This window comes from Pelobates fuscus, chromosome 4 (genome assembly GCF_036172605.1).
Source record: "Pelobates fuscus isolate aPelFus1 chromosome 4, aPelFus1.pri, whole genome shotgun sequence".
Classification (NCBI taxonomy): domain Eukaryota; kingdom Metazoa; phylum Chordata; class Amphibia; order Anura; family Pelobatidae; genus Pelobates; species Pelobates fuscus.
In genome coordinates, this window is record NC_086320.1 from 140,717,981 (window position 1) to 140,738,042 (window position 20,062).

Sequence of the window (20,062 nt, forward strand, 5' to 3'; positions counted from 1 at the left end):
CCTGTGGCTCCGCTGAGAGTCTCACACAAGTGGAAATGTGGGGTAGTGGTCGTAGTCAAAACCAAGGTAGATGCAGTGTAGATATCATATGTATGGTAGATATTGAGTTGTCCCGTTCCAGCCAGGTCTCGGCCCAAGTGTGTAGGTGCATGGGAGGTATAAGCTAGCATAAAAGCAAACAGAGTGTGATCAAACAAACAATAAGCCAGAGGCGTAAAGTCTAAACATGAATGAAAATAACCAGCAATAGTGAATATCGCCAACTTCCCGTGTGTGCCCCGCCGTCATGTCCGCCCCATTCCCAATCCCCAGGGTAGGCCCCATAAAATATTCGTTATCCCCAACCACCTGTCAGGGTCTGACAAGCACAGGCGGTCTGACAGAGCCTAACCGGTGGGGTCGGCTGTCATCCATCGGTCCCCATATCAGCTCACTACGTCTCGCTCCGGGTATGGGTGAGTCACAACCGTTGACCTATATATCTCTCGGGTCAGGAGGAATACTCCGCAAATTCAGTGGTAGCGACCTAACATCTGACTCGAAAAATCTTTTTTTATTTTTATTATTTTTATTTATTTATTTATTTTATTTATTTTTTCCCGAGTTAAGCATTTTGGGGGGGATTCCTACCGGTCCCCCTCGTCTACAGCCTCCCCCCGCTTCAGTCAGGGTACCCTACCAACCTCGCTTCACCCGCATTACCGTCAGTGCTCCCCCGTATAGCACAGTACCTGAACCCAGCATACCCCACAACATACATCAAGGTAGGCACAGGATGGTAAGTATATCAATCAAAGCAGACATTCACATGGTAATACGGTAAGGCATGATACTTATCAAGAAGGAGAGAGGGTCGGAATCTAATGTCCCAGCGTAATAGGTAGGCCAGGGCCGTGGGTGTCATTGAAGAACTACAGCAACTGGCTTCGTCGTGGGTTGAGGCAGAAAAGGGGGTCAACTGTGGGCGAACGTTCAGATCCCTTGCCCCCCGTAACCCCACCACCCAAGGAGCTGACCGGAATCCCCTTACAGTGGAACTTGAGGTAGGGTCAGTGATTCCAAAGACTGGTCAAGCGGTCCAGATGTGATATAGGAGGCTGTGCAAGGAAGGAGGGTGAGTCCGAGTGCTTAGTAATTATTAAACAGCATTTTAAAATGCAGAGGATAAATGGAGAATGTATTCACTGTCTTAAATAATTAAACAAGATACGCAAGTATGATTTTCTCAGTAATAACCTTTTTAGTGTGGATAGAGTATTTGACAGATAAGACTGTAATGATGAAGAAAAAGTTATATGAAGTAAATATGAGCAAAAAATTAAATTATTTATATATATACAATGCAAAATAGAATAGGATGGCGCAGAAGTATGGAGAAAAACACAAAACCAATAAATGCAGCAACCTACAAGGGGATCTGATACAATTCACCAAGTAAGAAATAAACCATGGAAAGTAGGTGCGCAAAATAGGTATACCCCTTTAAACAGTAAAGTGTGTAAGGCATGCAAACTTGTCATGCAATAGATTATACAATCGCAAATGCAAACACTTATTGGGATAACACCATATATCAAGTGACTTATGCAGGGAAATGCACACTTATAAAGAATAAATAAATAATGAATACTTGCACAGGTCTGCTCAGATGATGTGTTCTGAAAATATAAAGAGACACAGACCTAGTGCAATACTGTTTCAACAGATAGTTATAACTAAAAAGGAATGTTCCAAACTCACAATTGTGGAGTGGTTGTAGTACCACTCCAGACTATTTCGCTCTGGGAGGATCAATCCCCTGTGGTCGTGGGATCCAATAAATTGACAACTGGAAGCAATCATTCGGTATCCGGTCCGTTTTAGAAGTAAAAATCCATTTATTCCAACATAAAAATGTGTGATTAAAAATAACAAACAAGTATATTGCTGTTGCTGGTTTGAGAGTTCAGTGAGTCCAGAGTTACGTTTTTCACAAAAACGAAAGTGGTAGTTCTCTTACTCTGTCTCCGGTTCTCCCAGCCAGCGAGGTTACTTCCGACTTCCGGTTTCCGGTATCACGCAACGCGTTTCGCCCCGCCTCTTGGGGCTTTCTCAAGCGTAAGTATGGGTGGCTCCCAATGTCTCTTAAATAGTGTTTACTCAATAGCCCAATTAGTTTCTTGGCAAACATTATCATTCAAACCTATTATGCAATAATCACAAAACGCAAATATATCTCAAAAACCAGCTTCTAGTATGTCTTATCATTTGGTTTTAATTGGTTAAGAATGCATACATATGCCAGAACAATGTCCAAAAAATGGAGAGAGGAAATGTACTAATACTTTAGAATAGAGATTTGTACCACAAACATCTGTGTGAAAAAATAATTAAAACGACAATAATTCTTAAAAAGAGCTTGTCTTTTAGTAGAATAAAAATAATTTACCATAATGGCCAAGCACATATTTAATCAATACAAAATAAAAATTAATGAATAGAAAAGAATAGAAAAAATAAAATAAAAGACAGCCTTAAATATATTCACCGGAGAATTTCCCAATTCACCAGAACCAGAAAAAAGGGGGGATATCTCCTAAACATATGCTAATCCATATACGTTATAATCTCTTTGTAGAAGGCTAAATATTAGCTATATTAGTCATATGTCCCCAATGAATACCAGGGGGGAATGAAACCCTGGAGGAAATTACAGAAAATTAAAAAGGTCAAAATCGATATTCAGTCCTGTAGGGGTTAATGTGTCCATATAATAGGCCCATTTCATCTCTTCCTGCCCGATCTTCTTAATGAAGTCGCCCCCTCTCCAGTCTTTGAATACCCTTTTGATCCCGATAAAAGAGAGACCTGAAGGGTCTTGATTGTGTGCCTCCTTAAAGTGGTTCGAGACGCTGTGACTTGTGACCCCCTTCCGAATGTTATATACATGTTCACGTATCCTTACATGGAGAGGCCGTGTGGTTCTCCCAATGTACTGGAGACCACAGGGGCATTCTAAAAGATATATTACATTATTATTTCGGCATGTAATATGCTCCCTTATATCGTATTCCTTTTTATTTTTAGTTGACCGAAATTTGTGCACTACTTTCTCAGTCCGGCGTGTGTCCCTACATCCCAAGTTCTACATTTGAAAAAACCTTTAAGGTCCCCAAATGCATTATTAGTTATCGGTGGGATTTTTTCTTTTATGAAACTTCTCACCAGTGTGGACTTAAAACTAGGTGCTCCCCTGAAGGTGATATTTGGTTTTTCAGGTAATGTGTCGCCGAGATCTTTATCCATTTTTAGGATATGCCACGATTTATTAATCACTCGTTTTATTGCTTTATGTTCTGAGTTAAAGTTGAACACCATTAGATCTTTTGGGGGGTCCTTCCTACTGTTTGTAGATTTCTCTAAAATATCCCTCTGTGTTAGTTGTTCTACCTCTTGCCATGTTTTGTTTAGAATGTCATCAGGATAGTCCTTCTCCTTAAATTTGTTCAGTAGCTCTTTAGCTTGTATCTGGAAGGTGTTGTCCTCTGTACAATTCCGCCTCAGTCTCAGTAGTTGCCCTTTCGGGATACCATTGAGCCAGGGTGAATAATGGCCACTATTGTATGCCACATAACCATTGGCATCCACCTTCTTAAAGAAGGTTTTGGTCTTTAGTGTGTCGCCTGCTACGTAGATGTTCAGGTCTAAAAAATCAATGGCTGAGGGACTGATGTTATGGGTAAGTTCAATCCCCCAGTCATTATGATTAAGGAACTTCAAGTAATCCAAAAAAGTATCCTCAGTGCCATTCCATATAAGGAACATGTCATCTATGTACCGGCGATAGGCAAGCACGTGTGCACCCCAGCCATGGTCACCATAGATGAAACTTTCCTCCCAATGGGCCATGAATAGGTTGGCATAGCTAGGTGCATACGTGCTGCCCATCGCCGTTCCACGTAACTGCAAAAAGAATGAGGAGTCAAACCAAAAATAATTATTCTGGAGGGACCACCGAATACACTCCAGGAGGAATTTCACTTGTGAGGGGGGTAGATCATGATATTTCAATAAAAAGTGTTCTACCGCTGCACATCCCCTATCATGCGGAATGCAGGTGTAGAGAGAAGACACATCACACGTAATCAGGAGATATTCTCCCTTCCATACAAAATCTTTCACCATATCGAGTACGTCCATAGTGTCCTTCAAATATGATCTAGTAAGAGGAACAATAGATTGTAAAAATGTATCTATGTATTTGGAGATATTATAGGAAATGGACATAATGCCCGACACTATGGGTCTACCCGGGGGTTCTTCCAGATTTTTATGGATTTTTGGGAGTATATAGAAGACTGGAGTTCTCGGGGATTTGATATTTAAGAATTCGTATTCTTTTTTGGAGAGGATCCCTTCCAGTCTACCCTTGTCTAAAATCTTTACAAGAGACTTTCTTATCTCCCCTAATGGGTCTTTCCTCAATTTCTCATATATTACCCGGTCCTCTAATTGTCTGTTACACTCTGCCACATATTTTGTTGTGTCCATCACCACCAAGCTCCCGCCTTTATCTGCGGGTTTGATGATGATCTGTTCATTTTCTCTGAGACCCTTCAATGCCTGTCTCTCATCATGTGTGAGGTTCGGCTCTTGTTGTCTCTTTTGCAGCTTCTTTAGATCTTGTGAGACCACTCTCTCAAAGGTTTCTATTGCACCCTGTTTTAAGTAACTTGGGTAAAAGGTGGACCTGTTTTGTAAATTGGAGTGTTTGAACAGATCTTCCCTCTCAGCTTTATTATATTCTTTATTGGAGTTGAGAAATAATTTTTTAATAGACAGTTTTCTACCATATTTCAGCACATCAATGTGCGCTGTAAATGGGTCGAACTTTCTAGATGGAGCAAATTTCAGTCCCTTATTAAGCACTTTAATCTCATTATCCTTGAGCGTATAAGTCGAGATATTAGTAATGCCAACCGGAACTATCGGTAGTATCTCTTTTCTTTTTTGTTGTTGTTTCCCCCCTCTACATCCTCTAGGCTTGCCGTCCTGGTTCTTTTTGTTGGAAACTCCCTCCTCATCGGTGTTCTGTCTAAAAAATCTGGTCCTTCTTCTTTGTCTAGGACTGAATATCGATTTTGATAAGTGTTCCTGTTGGAGGACGTGTAATGTTGAAAGGTATTTTTATTAGGGGGCATGTATTCCCTCCTTTCTTTTTGAGGTCTAGCATTATCTCTATTCGTCTGATAATTACGTTCAGTTTGGCTGTATTTCCTTCCCCGTTTAACAACTTGTACCCAATCATCCTTCTCTTTTTCATGGGGTTTAGGCTCCCTTTCCCTCCATGGGGTTATCTTTGGCTGTGTGGGTTTTTCTGTGGCAAATTTTACTCGGTCCTGGCGTCTATAATAGTTCCTCTGTGGGGTTATGTCAGAGCTATTCCTCTCTCTTTGGAAGTTTCTGACCCTCCCCTCTTCATAATCTCTCTTATCTCTCTTATATTTCTTAAATTTGGTATCTTTGATTTCCCTTTCAATTTTATCCAGACTTTTTTTAGTTCTATCTGACAATTCATTAAAGTCTTCTGTTCCCACACACGGTTGCAATTGCTCCTGTATGGAATCAACTTGTTTATCAAGTTCCGTCAAAGACTCCATCCTACATGAGATAAGGATATTCATGCATTCCATTGTGAAGCGCTCTAATGCCGCATCCCAAATAGCTGCATATTTAGCGTTTTCCTTCTCAAAGGTGGGTTTCTTAAAAAAACGAAGACCCCTAGGGGTAATGTTTTCTTTCAAGTATTTTTCCATTGTGGCAATTTCCCATTTATACTTAGTTTCTTTTATAAGTAGTTTCTCCAAATTTTTAAATATAATATCAATATTACTGTCAGTTTGTTCTTTAGTCTCTACATGATCATCCTCCTGATCAAAAATACATTTTTTCTTTCTATGATCAAAAACTGACATATTCGCAGCCCCTAATTCCAATGTATCAGAATAAAACAGTATAAAATGCAAAATAGAATAGGATGGCGCAGAAGTATGGAGAAAAACACAAAACCAATAAATGCAGCAACCTACAAGGGGATTATAGGGGATATAATATAGGGGATATAATTACAAGGGGAGATTATAACGTATATGGATTAGCATATGTTTAGGAGATATCCCCCCTTTTTTCTGGTTCTGGTGAATTGGGAAATTCTCCGGTGAATATATTTAAGGCTGTCTTTTATTTTATTTTTTCTATTCTTTTCTATTCATTAATTTTTATTTTGTATTGATTAAATATGTGCTTGGCCATTATGGTAAATTATTTTTATTCTACTAAAAGACAAGCTCTTTTTAAGAATTATTGTCGTTTTAATTATTTTTTCACACAGATGTTTGTGGTACAAATCTCTATTCTAAAGTATTAGTACATTTCCTCTCTCCATTTTTTGGACATTGTTCTGGCATATGTATGCATTCTTAACCAATTAAAACCAAATGATAAGACATACTAGAAGCTGGTTTTTGAGATATATTTGCGTTTTGTGATTATTGCATAATAGGTTTGAATGATAATGTTTGCCAAGAAACTAATTGGGCTATTGAGTAAACACTATTTAAGAGACATTGGGAGCCACCCATACTTACGCTTGAGAAAGCCCCAAGAGGCGGGGCGAAACGCGTTGCGTGATACCGGAAACCGGAAGTCGGAAGTAACCTCGCTGGCTGGGAGAACCGGAGACAGAGTAAGAGAACTACCACTTTCGTTTTTGTGAAAAACGTAACTCTGGACTCACTGAACTCTCAAACCAGCAACAGCAATATACTTGTTTGTTATTTTTAATCACACATTTTTATGTTGGAATAAATGGATTTTTACTTCTAAAACGGACCGGATACCGAATGATTGCTTCCAGTTGTCAATTTATTGGATCCCACGACCACAGGGGATTGATCCTCCCAGAGCGAAATAGTCTGGAGTGGTACTACAACCACTCCACAATTGTGAGTTTGGAACATTCCTTTTTAGTTATAACTATCTGTTGAAACAGTATTGCACTAGGTCTGTGTCTCTTTATATTTTCAGAACACATCATCTGAGCAGACCTGTGCAAGTATTCATTATTTATTTATTCTTTATAAGTGTGCATTTCCCTGCATAAGTCACTTGATATATGGTGTTATCCCAATAAGTGTTTGCATTTGCGATTGTATAATCTATTGCATGACAAGTTTGCATGCCTTACACACTTTACTGTTTAAAGGGGTATACCTATTTTGCGCACCTACTTTCCATGGTTTATTTATATATATACATAGACACCCCCAATAAAGGAGTGGTTCTGCAGGTGGTGACCACAGACCACTTCTCAGTTCCTATGCTTCCTGGCTGATGTTTTGGCCACATATATATATATATATATATATATATATATATATATATATATATATATAGATATAGATATAGAGAGAGAATTATATAAAAAAATAATTTCTTCCACTTGATAGACTTTGATTTATATGGTTCATTTAATTTACCTTAATTTTGACTTTTTTTTTTTTTTCAAGCGCTAGATTTTTTTTTTAGAATTATGGCAGATTTACTGTAAATATCATATTTTGTGTTGAGAGATTATTAACTTGGAGGATGTTAATGAACATACCTTTAACACCATAATTTAATTACTAGGAGATGGCTGTCTTGAAGAAGAGGATGAAAACACTGACAGATCGGTTTCAAGAAAGTCCCGTCATGGAGTCATTACTTTCACGGAAGAGGAAACTGCAGAGCTTGCAAGAATTCGACCTCGAGAAGGAGCCACTATCTCTGAAAAAGTTCTGGTGCAGTCTGCTGCGGAAAAAGACCGCATAAGTGAGATCAAGGATAAACAAGCAGAGATGGAAACTGAGCCTAAATTTGCCAACTGTTGTACTTATTGCCCCAAAAGCTTTAAAAAACCAAGTGACTTAATCAGGTAAATAAACTTTTTTTTTTTTTTTCATTTATTTCTTAAATAGGGCTGCACTCACCTGTACATGCATACATTCTAAGGGTGCTGCTCAAGATTGCCAGCAGTTGTAAATAAATAATGTAATTTACTCTATTCAATGTGAAGAAAGTTGGACCAGGCATATATAGATGGTGCTTAGGCAGGTTTTTGTGGAAAAGCGTACAACGTTTTGACTCGCACAAGAGCCCAAACACATGGTTTTAAAATAAATTCTGCCTAAACACCATCTATATTTGCCTGGCCTAAGTTTCTTCATGATTATTAAAGGGAAAATGTCACTACACAAGATTTGTTATATAATGTTTTTCTTCCTCCTGTATATTATTTATGTCTTTGGGATGTCTGAAAAGTAAAATTAAAGGTATTATAACGTATTATAATAGGCACCAAAACAACTTTAGGTCTATAGATCATGCCAATTCAGTCTCACTGCTCAATTCTCTGCCATTATGAATTAAATCATATTGTTTATTTAGCTCTAGTCACACCGTCCTGCATGTGATTTACACATTTAAACATTCATCTATTGCACATTTTGTTTAATTTAGAATTTCTGCTCTCTTGCTCTGTTAATAACCTTCTGGACCCTGCAGGAGCCTCCTGTGTGTGATTTAAAGTTCAATTTACAGAGGAGGAGATAAAAACATCTAAAGCAAGTTAATATCTGATTGGAAATGAAACCATTTTGTTTTCGTGCAGGATATGTGAGTCACTGCCAGAGGAAGTGTGGCTAGGGCTGCATAAACAGATACAAAAGATATTTAACTCCTAAATGGCAGATAATTGAGCACTAAATATACAAAACTATTAACACCTTAGTTAATAACTCAGAGCTCTTTATTACGTACCCCTCAGTAAACCAAACCATGATAAGTACAAAGTAAAAAATATTACAAGATTATAACAACCAGTGATAGAGGCTATATAACATGCACTTAAATCACACAAGCATATAATCTCACTTGCATATTTTCTCAAAGGGCTGGACACGTGTACCAAACAAACACCAACGTTTTGGCACAGTTGCTAGTGCCTTACTCAAGGGATAACCACCATAATTGGGCAGTAACGCTACAGGGGCATGACCTACACATCCACATTGCTCCGTTAAACTAAGGTTGTTTTGATGTCTGTAGTGTTCCTTTAAGTGTGTGTAAAATAAATCTGTGAAAAAATGCATTGCATCAATATATCACACTAAACAATATATTTAACACATTGTGTCCATGTCTAACAAGAAACTAAAACTAAAAAATAAAAACATATGAAAAAGTATCTAAATAAAAACAATATCTAAATACAAACAATTAGATAAGGTAGATAAAGAGGTATGAATACCTCCACTTCTTAAGGATAGATTAAGATGTTCTAGGCACCAGAAAGGGTACTTACATGGGTTCCAAATGCCACAGCCTGCTTGCCAATATATTTAACCAAAACAAGCACACAGAAGGTAGGTGCTGGTATAACCCGCACCAGCGGAAGGTGGAAAGGGGAATGGACCCAGGCAGGGACTGCAGATTTCCGAAAGTTCAGTGACAGGGATCGGCCTCCTCCCCCATGCCACTTCATGTAGTTCTGCCATTGGTGATTGCTGTGAAACTGACTAGTGTGGAGCCGCCAAGAGGGCCGTGTGTCAGCAACCAGTGGTAGGTCCGTAGATGCAAGAAATAAATGGATAAAACCACGTGTTTTCTCCTTTTCTCCCAGAGCTCAGTGTTTTCGCCTGATGGTCAAGCCCCATCCCTATAATAGATTTTATTTCTTTTTGATACATTAAAAAAACTTAAATAAATTATTATTAAAGACATTTGGAAAACAGGAACACATTAGTAGTGACATCAAGCCCTCTTGTGAGAATACTGGAATTTCCTGTAAATCTGATTACGTTGCATACTCATCCCCGTTACTAATCATTTGCATTTGTCACCATACATCCTATAAACATACTTTAACAGGACTCACTTTTCATGTTTGTGTATTAACAATGTACTATGACAAAACCGAGGGGTAGTTTTCATCCTTAGTGTCTCTTTAAATCAGTATGGATGAATAGTACTAGCTGGATTTGAGTAAAACAGAAGGATAGCTTAATTTGTTTTATCAACTCTATTAAATAGCCATCTGTAGACTTGGTTAGAAAAGTACACTGTCTGTTCAGTATGCTCAGATCTTTTCACAGATTTATTGCTGTTTTCATCTATTATCCAAAAATGCACTGTACCATTTTGAGGCTGTGGTTTTCACGTTGTGAGTTTTGTTTTCATGTCGCCTGATTCACATATTTTTGCATTCTTTGCTTCTTTGTTTGTTTGTCCTGTTCATGATCTTTAAAAGTTGAACCTAAATGATTTTAAAATAGCTTCTTCTTTTGTTTTTTTTTTTTTTAAACGACACTTTAAAAAACAAACAAAAAAGGGACAAGAAGGGGGCACACTGTTAGCCTCTGAAGCACCTCAGAAATCTGGAGTGCTTTCAGCTTGTAGAGTGTTCCTTTAAAGGGACACTATAGTTACCAGAACAACTACAGCTTATTACATGTGTTCTGGTGAGTAGATTCATTACATTCAGGCCTTTTGCTGTAAACACTGTCTTTTCAGAGTGTTTACATTACAGTCTTGTGATAACTCCACTGGCCACTCCTCAGAGGGCTGTTAGAGATCCTTCCTGGGTCATGGCTGCCTAAAATGCATCCAAACATTCAGTGTCTCCTCCCTCTGCATGCAGACATTGAACTTTCCTAATAGAGATTCATTGATTCAATTCATCTCTATGAGGAGATGCTGATTGGCCAGGGCTGTGTTTGAATTGTGCTGGCTCTGCCCCTGATCTGCCTCTTTGTTAGCCAATCCTATGGGGAAGCATTGTGATTGGATCAGGCTACCACTTCTGCTGATGTCAGCAGGCAGGTCTAAAGGAAACAGGGACAAAGCATGCAGCTCCAGACTTGAATACAAGTAAGATTGTACAATATTTAGGGAGGCAAGAGGTGGCAAGGGGGGGCCAGATGGTGGTTTTAACCCTATAGGGTCAGGAATACATGTTTGTGTTCCTGACCCTATAGTGCTCCTTTAAGTAATGCAATCAATGGAGAGAAATGCTAGATCTGTTTACATCCATGCTTTCATATAGTAATATAAATTGTTGCTCTTGAATTTTAAACTGGCACATTGATATCAGCTTTCTTCCATAATATATATGTCTGTGATGGAGTTAAAAAAAAAAGTTAATTTAGACTTGAAAAATTACGAATGTTTACGAACATATTAACACTTAAAAGTATTTGTGTAATACTTAATTCTTGCAGCAATTTTATAAGCAGTTCTTGATTACATCTCCATTTTAGCTGCTTAGTGTCACTCTTTAAATTGCACGCAACCATATTTCTGTTGATCATGTTATTTGCCCAGAACGACTATACCCACAGTTTAATTGCAGAAAATTAAGTTTCTGTGTTTTGTTTTTTCCCATTTTAATCAGTGTGTATTTTAATTTTACAAAGCTAGGTATGTGTCAGTGTAAACATAAAAAATAGCATTACATTTAAAGAAAGCTCAAAAACTTCTTTTAACAGCACCGTTATCTTGGAGTAGATCAATATTTCAAATTACATTTCAGTAAAGATTTGTTTCCAGTCCTCTGATCTTCAAATCCCCAATAATGAAAAGAATAAAACAGGCTGCAGATTTTTATTTTATTTTCAAGATGTTAGGCACAATGTCATTATCACCATAAAACACACACAGGATGAGTGAGCATATTATATAGTATATTGACTTTCTTCAGTATTTATATTACATTTCACTTGAAAGGAGACTGCCATAAGTTTGCCTGTGTGTACAATGTTGTAATACATAGATATAAGTAAATACCTATTTTCAGACTGTCTGCTGGCTTTGCACTGCTCAATGTAAATGGCCACCCTAAAGGGACACTGCAGATCCCTAAATCACGTTAGCTTGTTGAAAAGTTCTTTGTGAAGATTTTCTTTTTTCCTTTTGCAAAAAGTGCAGAATTCATGAATGATACTTTTATGAATTTACCTGGTAACACCCCATGGGTTTTAAGCAGAGAACAGGTCTTGGTACTGCCTGGTTCGGTAAGCACAGTGTAGCTAAACTCAAGAGGCAGCAATTGCCCAGAGTACCTGCCTTGCAAAGACTGGAGTGGGTTAGAAGGTGAGGATTTGCAAAGACGGCAGGTACAGAAATGCAGGTTATGCTATCTGTTTTAGAAGTACCGGTAACCCCCCTTTTTGTTTCTTGTTGTAAAAAAACTGATGACCTTTTTTCCTTTGACCAAAACAAATTTCAGCTACAATGAAATAGTTTTAAGAAAAATATACTTCTGAGATGAGAATGATCTACCCAATAGTCATATATCATAGAGGTGTTAAAAGTATTTTCACATGAAGAATGCATGAACTGCTCTGTTTTCAAGTATGCTATGGGGTTATACATATCATGCAGTTACATGGTTATATAATATGTACATATTAAAACAAACATTGAAACATGTGCGTTTGTTAGATCACTTAATTGTTGATACAGAAAAGCAGATCTTTCCAGAAATGTTAAGACCGTAAAAGGTTGCTGTCCAGCTCTATAGTAATGCAAGTGGTGGCTTCTTGACCTGCTACTTTTATGTAAAAGAGAAAAGTGAATCAACTGCTGCAAATAGACCAGAAGTTACAGTGTGGTTGTGGTATGAGTAAGCAGACCGTGTGGGTAAACACAGGGAAAAACTGCATGATAAATAAAATGTAATTCCAAATGCTAAACTTAGTGTGTGCTTCATATTAAATAAATCCTGTATCATTTTAAGCCGCTTTTGCTTGTCTAAAATATAATTTATGAGATTTTTTTGTTTTCTTTACTTTTAGGCACATTCGTATTCATACTGGAGAGAAACCTTATAAATGTGATGAATGTGGCAAGAGTTTTACTGTTAAATCAACATTGGACTCTCACGTGAAAACACATGCAGGTTAGTTAAAAAAAAAACTATACAATTGGACATCAGAAATCTGCACCTTTTATAAAATGGGGAAGGGAAGTGGTGCGGCTGAGTGAGGTGTGCCATTTACTTTATACACATCACTAGTAGCGGCCAGGGCTACTCACACAAAAAGTGATGCTAAAAACGTCACCTGAGGGGAAGGGGATCATTTTTCAATACCCTATATTCTGGGAAAGCTTTTAATGACCCACTTGTAGTATACTTTTTTATTTTCTCTGGACAATGGACAACCCAAAAGGGTTTCGATCAGAGTCAAAAACACAGGATGTTAAGATAGAGACCTGAAATCGGGCTGTCCTGCAAGAACTGGGGCAGTTTTGAGACATTAGATGGACTGTGTGTTCTTATAAACATCAGTCTGTAAATAGAATCCACAGTTTCCAAGTTAAACTCACAAGCTTAGGTGTAATTACAGATCATTTGTGAATGAATGCCATTCTATGATATATAATTTCCATTTTATATCATATTTATTTTCCAAAATATAGTATTGTAAGGTTAGAGGTCTAGTAGAAACTAAATGGGTATGGAAGTTGGGTTGTTCATAAAGGGACACTATAAGCATCCAGACCACGTTGTCTCATTAAGGTGGTCTGGGCGTAGTGTCCCTGTCTGCCTTAGCCCTGCAATGTAAGCCCTGCAATGTAAAGCACCACCACTAGAGCAGGGTTGCCCGATCCAATAGGTAGATCCCCAGATGTAGAACTACAATTCCCTTGATGCTTTGCATGTCTTTAGAATGACAAAGCATCATGGGAGTTGTAGTTCTACAACTAGGGATCTACCTATTGGGCACCCCTGCACTAGAGGCTCTTCCTGCTGTTTCACAGCATTTGACGCTGTGAGAAGGAGGTGGAGAGGGAGCGTGCTAAGCAGTTAATTTATATGTATCACTTATTGCCAGGATATATCCATGTTGCTGTAATATTTGCTTTGTTTTTTTACCACATCTACTTAAACTTATTTTTTATGATTCTATTGGCTATTGTTATATATCCTCCCTATATTATCTCAGTTTTCTTCTGCCCTCTTTTCTCTATGCTTGTTGCACTTTATCTTTTTCATGTGTTACTCTCTAATTTCGTCTCCTGCTACCTTTATCTTTTCTCTTGAGATTAATTAATTCACATAAATTATAAGGTCACTTACAATGAAAAAGTACCATATCATATAGAAAAAAATACCATTATTCAACTTGTCAGACACAATTGGAATTATTCTTAATTGAAAACCTTTTCAGAAATCCCAAGGGATGGTAAATAACAATTATTATATAAAACATGATGTTATGATTGCTATTTCACTTGGGAAAAACATATGCAATTCAAAAAGCTTCTGATAATTTAAAGAGACACTTCAAGCACCAAAACCACTACAGTGTGCTGTAATAGTATTGGGGCCTGAATGACTCTGGCACAATCCGCCAGTTATGTACCACACCGTTTTTGAATGGTTTTACACATGCAGAGATGGAATCTATGAACACTTCCACATCAGTAATATAAGTTCTGCCTGTACATGGGCAGCATTCTTGGTCTGAACTTGTCTGCTGACACACTCAGTCAATTAAAGGACCACTATAGGCACCCAGACCACTTCAGCTTAATGAAGTGGTCTGGGTGCCTGGTCCAGCTAGAGTTAACCCCTTTTTTTTTTTTTATAAATATAGCAGTTTCAGAGAAACTGCTATGTTTATACTGAGGATTAATCCAGCCTCTAGAGCCTCTAGTGGCTGTCTCATTGACAGCCGCTAGATGCGCTTGCGTGCTTCTCACTGTGAAAATCACAGTGAGAAGACGAGAAGACTTGAGAAGACGCCAGCGTCCATTGGAAAGCATTTTAAATGCTTTCCTATGAACTGGCTGAATGCGCGCGCGGCTCCTGCCGCGCATGCGCATTCAGCCGATGACGTCGTGAGGAAGGAGGAGAGGAGGAGGAAAGCTCCCCGCCCGGCGCTGGAGAAAGGTAAGATTTTAAACCCTTCCTCTCTTCAGAACGAGTATGTTTTCCTGGCACTATAGTGGTCCTTTAATGCTGTCTAAATACAGATGGAATTGATTTTGCAAATGCAGATGTGTAACTATCAGGCCACATGTGCCGGAGCGCCCTTAGTTTGTGCCAAATGGTTTTTAAACCGGTGCAAGGTTTTGGGGCTAGGGAAATGCTATCAAAATAACCACTATAGCTGACTGTAGTAGCTAGTGTCCTTATATCGGCACTTTACATTTCATAAAATACAATTTTGTTGTTGTTTTGAAAACACTGTTTAGTGCATATACTCCCAATGAAAACATGCATGCATTTAATTATTATGGCATTTTATTAATTAGGGCTTCATTAAGGCAGCTTCCAAAAGCTGCAGATCTCTTGTCTAAAACCTTTAACCCCTTATGACCGGAGGGTGTACTATTACGTCCTTTTAAAAGCGGTTCTAAACGCCGCAGGACGTAATAGTACGCCCTCCGGTTTTTAGTAACTTACCCGGTCGCCGGAGGTCCCACGCCGGCGATCACGGTTGGGGGGACTCCCAGGGAGCCCCCCCCCCGTGGCAGATCTTCCTCCTCCGGTCCCTCCCGGTCATGTGAGAGTGAGGTCCTTGCGAGGACCTCACAATCACATGGCCGGTATAGCTGGCTGCAGCAATGCCAGCAGGGGGACTAACTGTAATGACAGTTAGTCCCCCTGCTGGCTGGAAATCAAATTAAAATAATGTTAAGTGTAAAAAAATATATATATATACTTAGATCATATATATATATATTATATATATATGATCTAAGTATATATATACACATATACACACACACATACACCGTCTAGGTGTATTTTAATATTAATATATATATAATTATATATATATTAATATCAAATTACACGTAGACTGATACTGATTAAATATATATATAATTATTGTTATATATATATTTATAAATAATATAAAAAATGAATATGTAAATACGTAAAAAAATAAAATAAATAATTAAAAATAAAATATTAAAAAATATATAGATGTGTTTTATTTCGTTCTAACTGTATTGTGATATTAATATATATATTTATATCGAAATACACGTAGAACGAAATAATATATATATCTATATACATAAATATATACGTATATATCACTATATATATACCTATATATAAATAAAAATATTTTTAAAAAATTATATATATATATATATATATATATACGTATATATATACACATATGTATATATATACATATATTAATTCTACACATATATTTATGTAATAATTTTACATAATTAGGTATCCTAATTAATTACAATTAGCGGGACCTGCCTGACCACCCATGCCGAAAGTATAGGGAATTTAATTTGCTAGCACTATATTTAACCCTATAACTTTCCAAGACACCATAAAACCTGTACATGGGGGGTACTGTTTTACTCAGGAGACTTTGCTGAACACAAATATTAGTGTTTCAAAACAGTAAAATGTATTACAACAATGATATCGCCAGTAAAAGTGACTTTTTTGCATTTTTCACGCACAAACAGCACTTACACGGACGATATTATTGCTGCAATACTTTTTACTGTTTTGAAACACAACTATTTGTGTTCAGCGAAGTCTCCCGAGTACAACAGTACCCCTCATGTACAGGTTTTATGGTGTTTTCAAAAATTACAGCGGCAAATATAAGGCTTGTGTTTCATTTTTTTCACATTAAAATTTGCCAGATTGCTTACGTTGCCTTTATGACCCTATGGTAGCCCAAGAATGAAAATTACCCCTATGATGGCATACTATTTGCAATAGTAGACAACCCAAGGTATTGCAAATGGGGTATGTCCAGTCTTTTTTAGTAGCCACTTAGTCACAAACACTGGCCCAAATTGGCGTTTTTTACATTTTTCACACACAAACAAATACTAACGCTAACTTTGGCCAGTGTTTGTGACCAAATGGCTACTAAAAAAGACTGGACATCCCTTATTTGCAATACCTTGGGTCGTCTACTATTGCAAATGGTATGCCATTATGGGTGTAAATTTATTTCCTGGGCTACTATACAGTCTCAAAGGCAACGTAACCAATCTGGCGAATTTCAATTTCAAATGTAACACGCTATATTTGACCCTGTAACTTCCCAAAACACCATAAAACCTGTACGTAGGGGGTACTGTTTTACACGTAAGACTTTGCTGAATACAAATATGTGTATTTTATTGCAGTAAAAGCAAACAGTATTATGACATTGACAGTTAAAATGTCATGTAGAACTAAAAAAATAAAAAAAATATTATTTTCTCCCATTTTTTTCATATTAAATTATGTTTTATAGCTAAATATTTGATATTAAATGAAAGCCTTGTTTCCCCTGAATAAAATGATATATAATAAGGGGGGTGCATTTAATATGAAAGAGGTGAATTACGGTTGGACAGACATATAGCGCAAATGCCAGGTTTTGTTTACATTTTGTTTCGTTCACAACTTGTACATTTGGCTGCGGTGTTAAGGGGTTAAAAGCCCTCCCCTTCTTCCCCAACCCAGACTTTATGTGGCTGTACAATCACAAACTTCCAAAGCTCAAAGTGGATTGTGTGTTTTATTTTTTGCTAATAAAAGCTAAGCTTTCATCTAAGCTAGATCAGCTCTTGTTTCTTTAAAATGATTATCCTTTAGACTGCGTCATGCCCATACTGCTGCTGTCTTGATCCGCAGTGTTACTTATATAAATGTAACTGAGCCCAAGGACAAGCATGCATTGGAGGAAGACCAGTAAGATAACAGCCAGGCATTGAGATAGCTTTTGATTAGTAATGCTTAAGGGTTACGCCACCTCTTTTTTTTTTTTTTTTTGCCTGCATTTAAGAAAATAATATTAAGGCATGATGCCATATTAGGCGTTATACTTTAGGTCCCATACATGTAAAAATAATGCTATGGCATCATTACAGCCATTGCTCTGGGCCAGTAAGGGGGCTTGTGAGAAAGAGAGGGAGGAAAAAATGAAATAAATAAATAAGAGAGCATATAGAGAGGCAGGATGGCTTAACTGAAGTAAGGAAGGAGGGAGGGAGGGGAGACACATGCTTCAGAACATGGAGAATATAATGATGTCCATTGTGCAGTGTGTAACTAGCCCCTGGCACAAAAAGTGCAAATATCTCTGTGCAACATTTCAAGCAGAAACACACATACCCACTCCTACCACCATGACCACTTCTTAATGCCGAAGTGTTTATGATGGTTGGAGTAACCCTTTAGCTTAGAGCTTACTTTTTGATTTTGCTGCTACCCAATATTATCTTTGTTACATTGGAGATTTTTATTGACTTTAATTTTTTTGATATGGCTCTTTACACATCACATCTGATTGTTTGGTGATGTTCATCAAACACAATATACTACTGGAATTCAACACAGCTGTTTGTTTTTGAAAAGCTCAATAATTGCTCAGAGAGGTAAAATATTATTTGTTGACTTTTTTTTCTTAGCCAGTTTATGTTTCTGGTAATTTGAGTAATACACAGAGAGCACTCTAGACCTAAAACTGAAGCATCTCCCCAAGCTATGTTATAAAAAGATAGTATTGACTTTCATTTCATTAGATGAGTCAGCGCCCTTGTGCTGTACAAATTGGGCATCACATGGGGATGAAATGAACAGTTACTTTTTAATGAAGAGCATAAAGCTCTGTAATTTAACATTGGATATGTTTATAGCCAATTCCTGAAGTAATCTTTATTTTAATGCATACTTTGGAATAAAAAAGGGTGTAGTAACTTTTAAAGTTTTTCATTAAAAAATGATCTGAATATCTACTGTTTGTGTATATGTACCTGACTTGGTTTTTACAGCTATCCTCTATTTGGAATAGGCTAAAGTAATTCAAAAAGCTTCTGATAATTTAAAGAGACACTTCAGGCACCAAAACCACTACAGTGTGCTGTAATAGTATGGGGGCCTGAATGACTCTGGCACAATCCACCAGTTATGTACCAAACCATTTTTCAATGGTTTTACACATACAGAGATGGAATCTATGCACACTTCCACATCAGTAATATAAGTTCTGCCTGTACATGGGTATTCTTGGTCAGAACTTGTCTGCTGACACACTCAGTCAATTAATGCTGTCTAAATACAGATAGAAATTGATTATGCAAATGCAGATGTGTAACTATCAGGCCACATGTGCCGGAGCGCCCTCAGTTTGTGCCAAATGGTTTTCAAACTGGTGCAAGGTTTGGGGGCTAGGGGAATGCTATCAAAATAGCCGCTATAGATGACTGTAGTAGCTAGTGTCCTTATATCGGCACTTTAAATTTCATAAATCACACAAATAATACAGAGGTGCAGAGTAAAGAGTAAGACAAAGTGTGTATAAACTCTACTGTCTAATTTTGTGAACCCTATCTAATGATGCTTGTTTACACTTTTGCAGTTGTTCGAATGATTGCTATGCAGGTGCATAAGCCATGTACATCCAGTTTGCTGTAATTTTAACATCTGTGTTACTGTTTGCAGTGCAGGGCTAGCTCATTGAATGAGAGCTTCAGCTAATCACTCTCAGCCAATGAGTTGACCTTTAAACCGCCAGGCTTAGCTTAGGCAGGGTTTCTAGTTTCATAAGAGTCGGGGAACAGTATCCATCAGGCCTCAAGCCACTTAAACGGGAGTGAGGTACCAAGGCAATACCTACTATAGCTCGCTGTACTAGTTATGGTGCTTGGAGTATTCCTTCAACTTAAATATTAACTGTCACTTTTTTATTCACAAATTATTCATATTCATACAAGGCAAATAAATGTAACTAAATGATACGATCATACAAGTAAAATCATTAAGAAAAAAAGTATGATGATAAAAAGAGATAATGTGAAGTCTTGGATGAGGATAATTAATATATTCACGCTCCTCATTCCCTTTTACTTCATTCAAGTTGTAGTGATTGAACATCATCTTGATTTATCACTGTAGACACGTAATTACTTTGTTTCTTTATTTTCAGTGGCTGTGACACAACACCCTTTCAGTTTAGGTTAATCACAGCTGAATAGTGTAATTGGGATACAA

General features: G+C 37.5%; 1 protein-coding gene across 2 annotated transcripts in view; it reads left to right on the plus strand.

Annotated features, from left to right (window-relative positions):
* Positions 1 to 20,062, plus strand: part of ZNF236 (zinc finger protein 236) — a 174,674-nt gene that overhangs the window by 108,564 nt on the left and 46,048 nt on the right. For both annotated transcript variants that reach the window (XM_063451634.1, XM_063451635.1), the window contains 2 exons: positions 7,669 to 7,954; positions 12,873 to 12,976. In XM_063451634.1, coding sequence (XP_063307704.1) covers positions 7,669 to 7,954; positions 12,873 to 12,976 — 390 coding nt within the window. The remainder of the gene's footprint in view (positions 1 to 7,668; positions 7,955 to 12,872; positions 12,977 to 20,062) is intronic.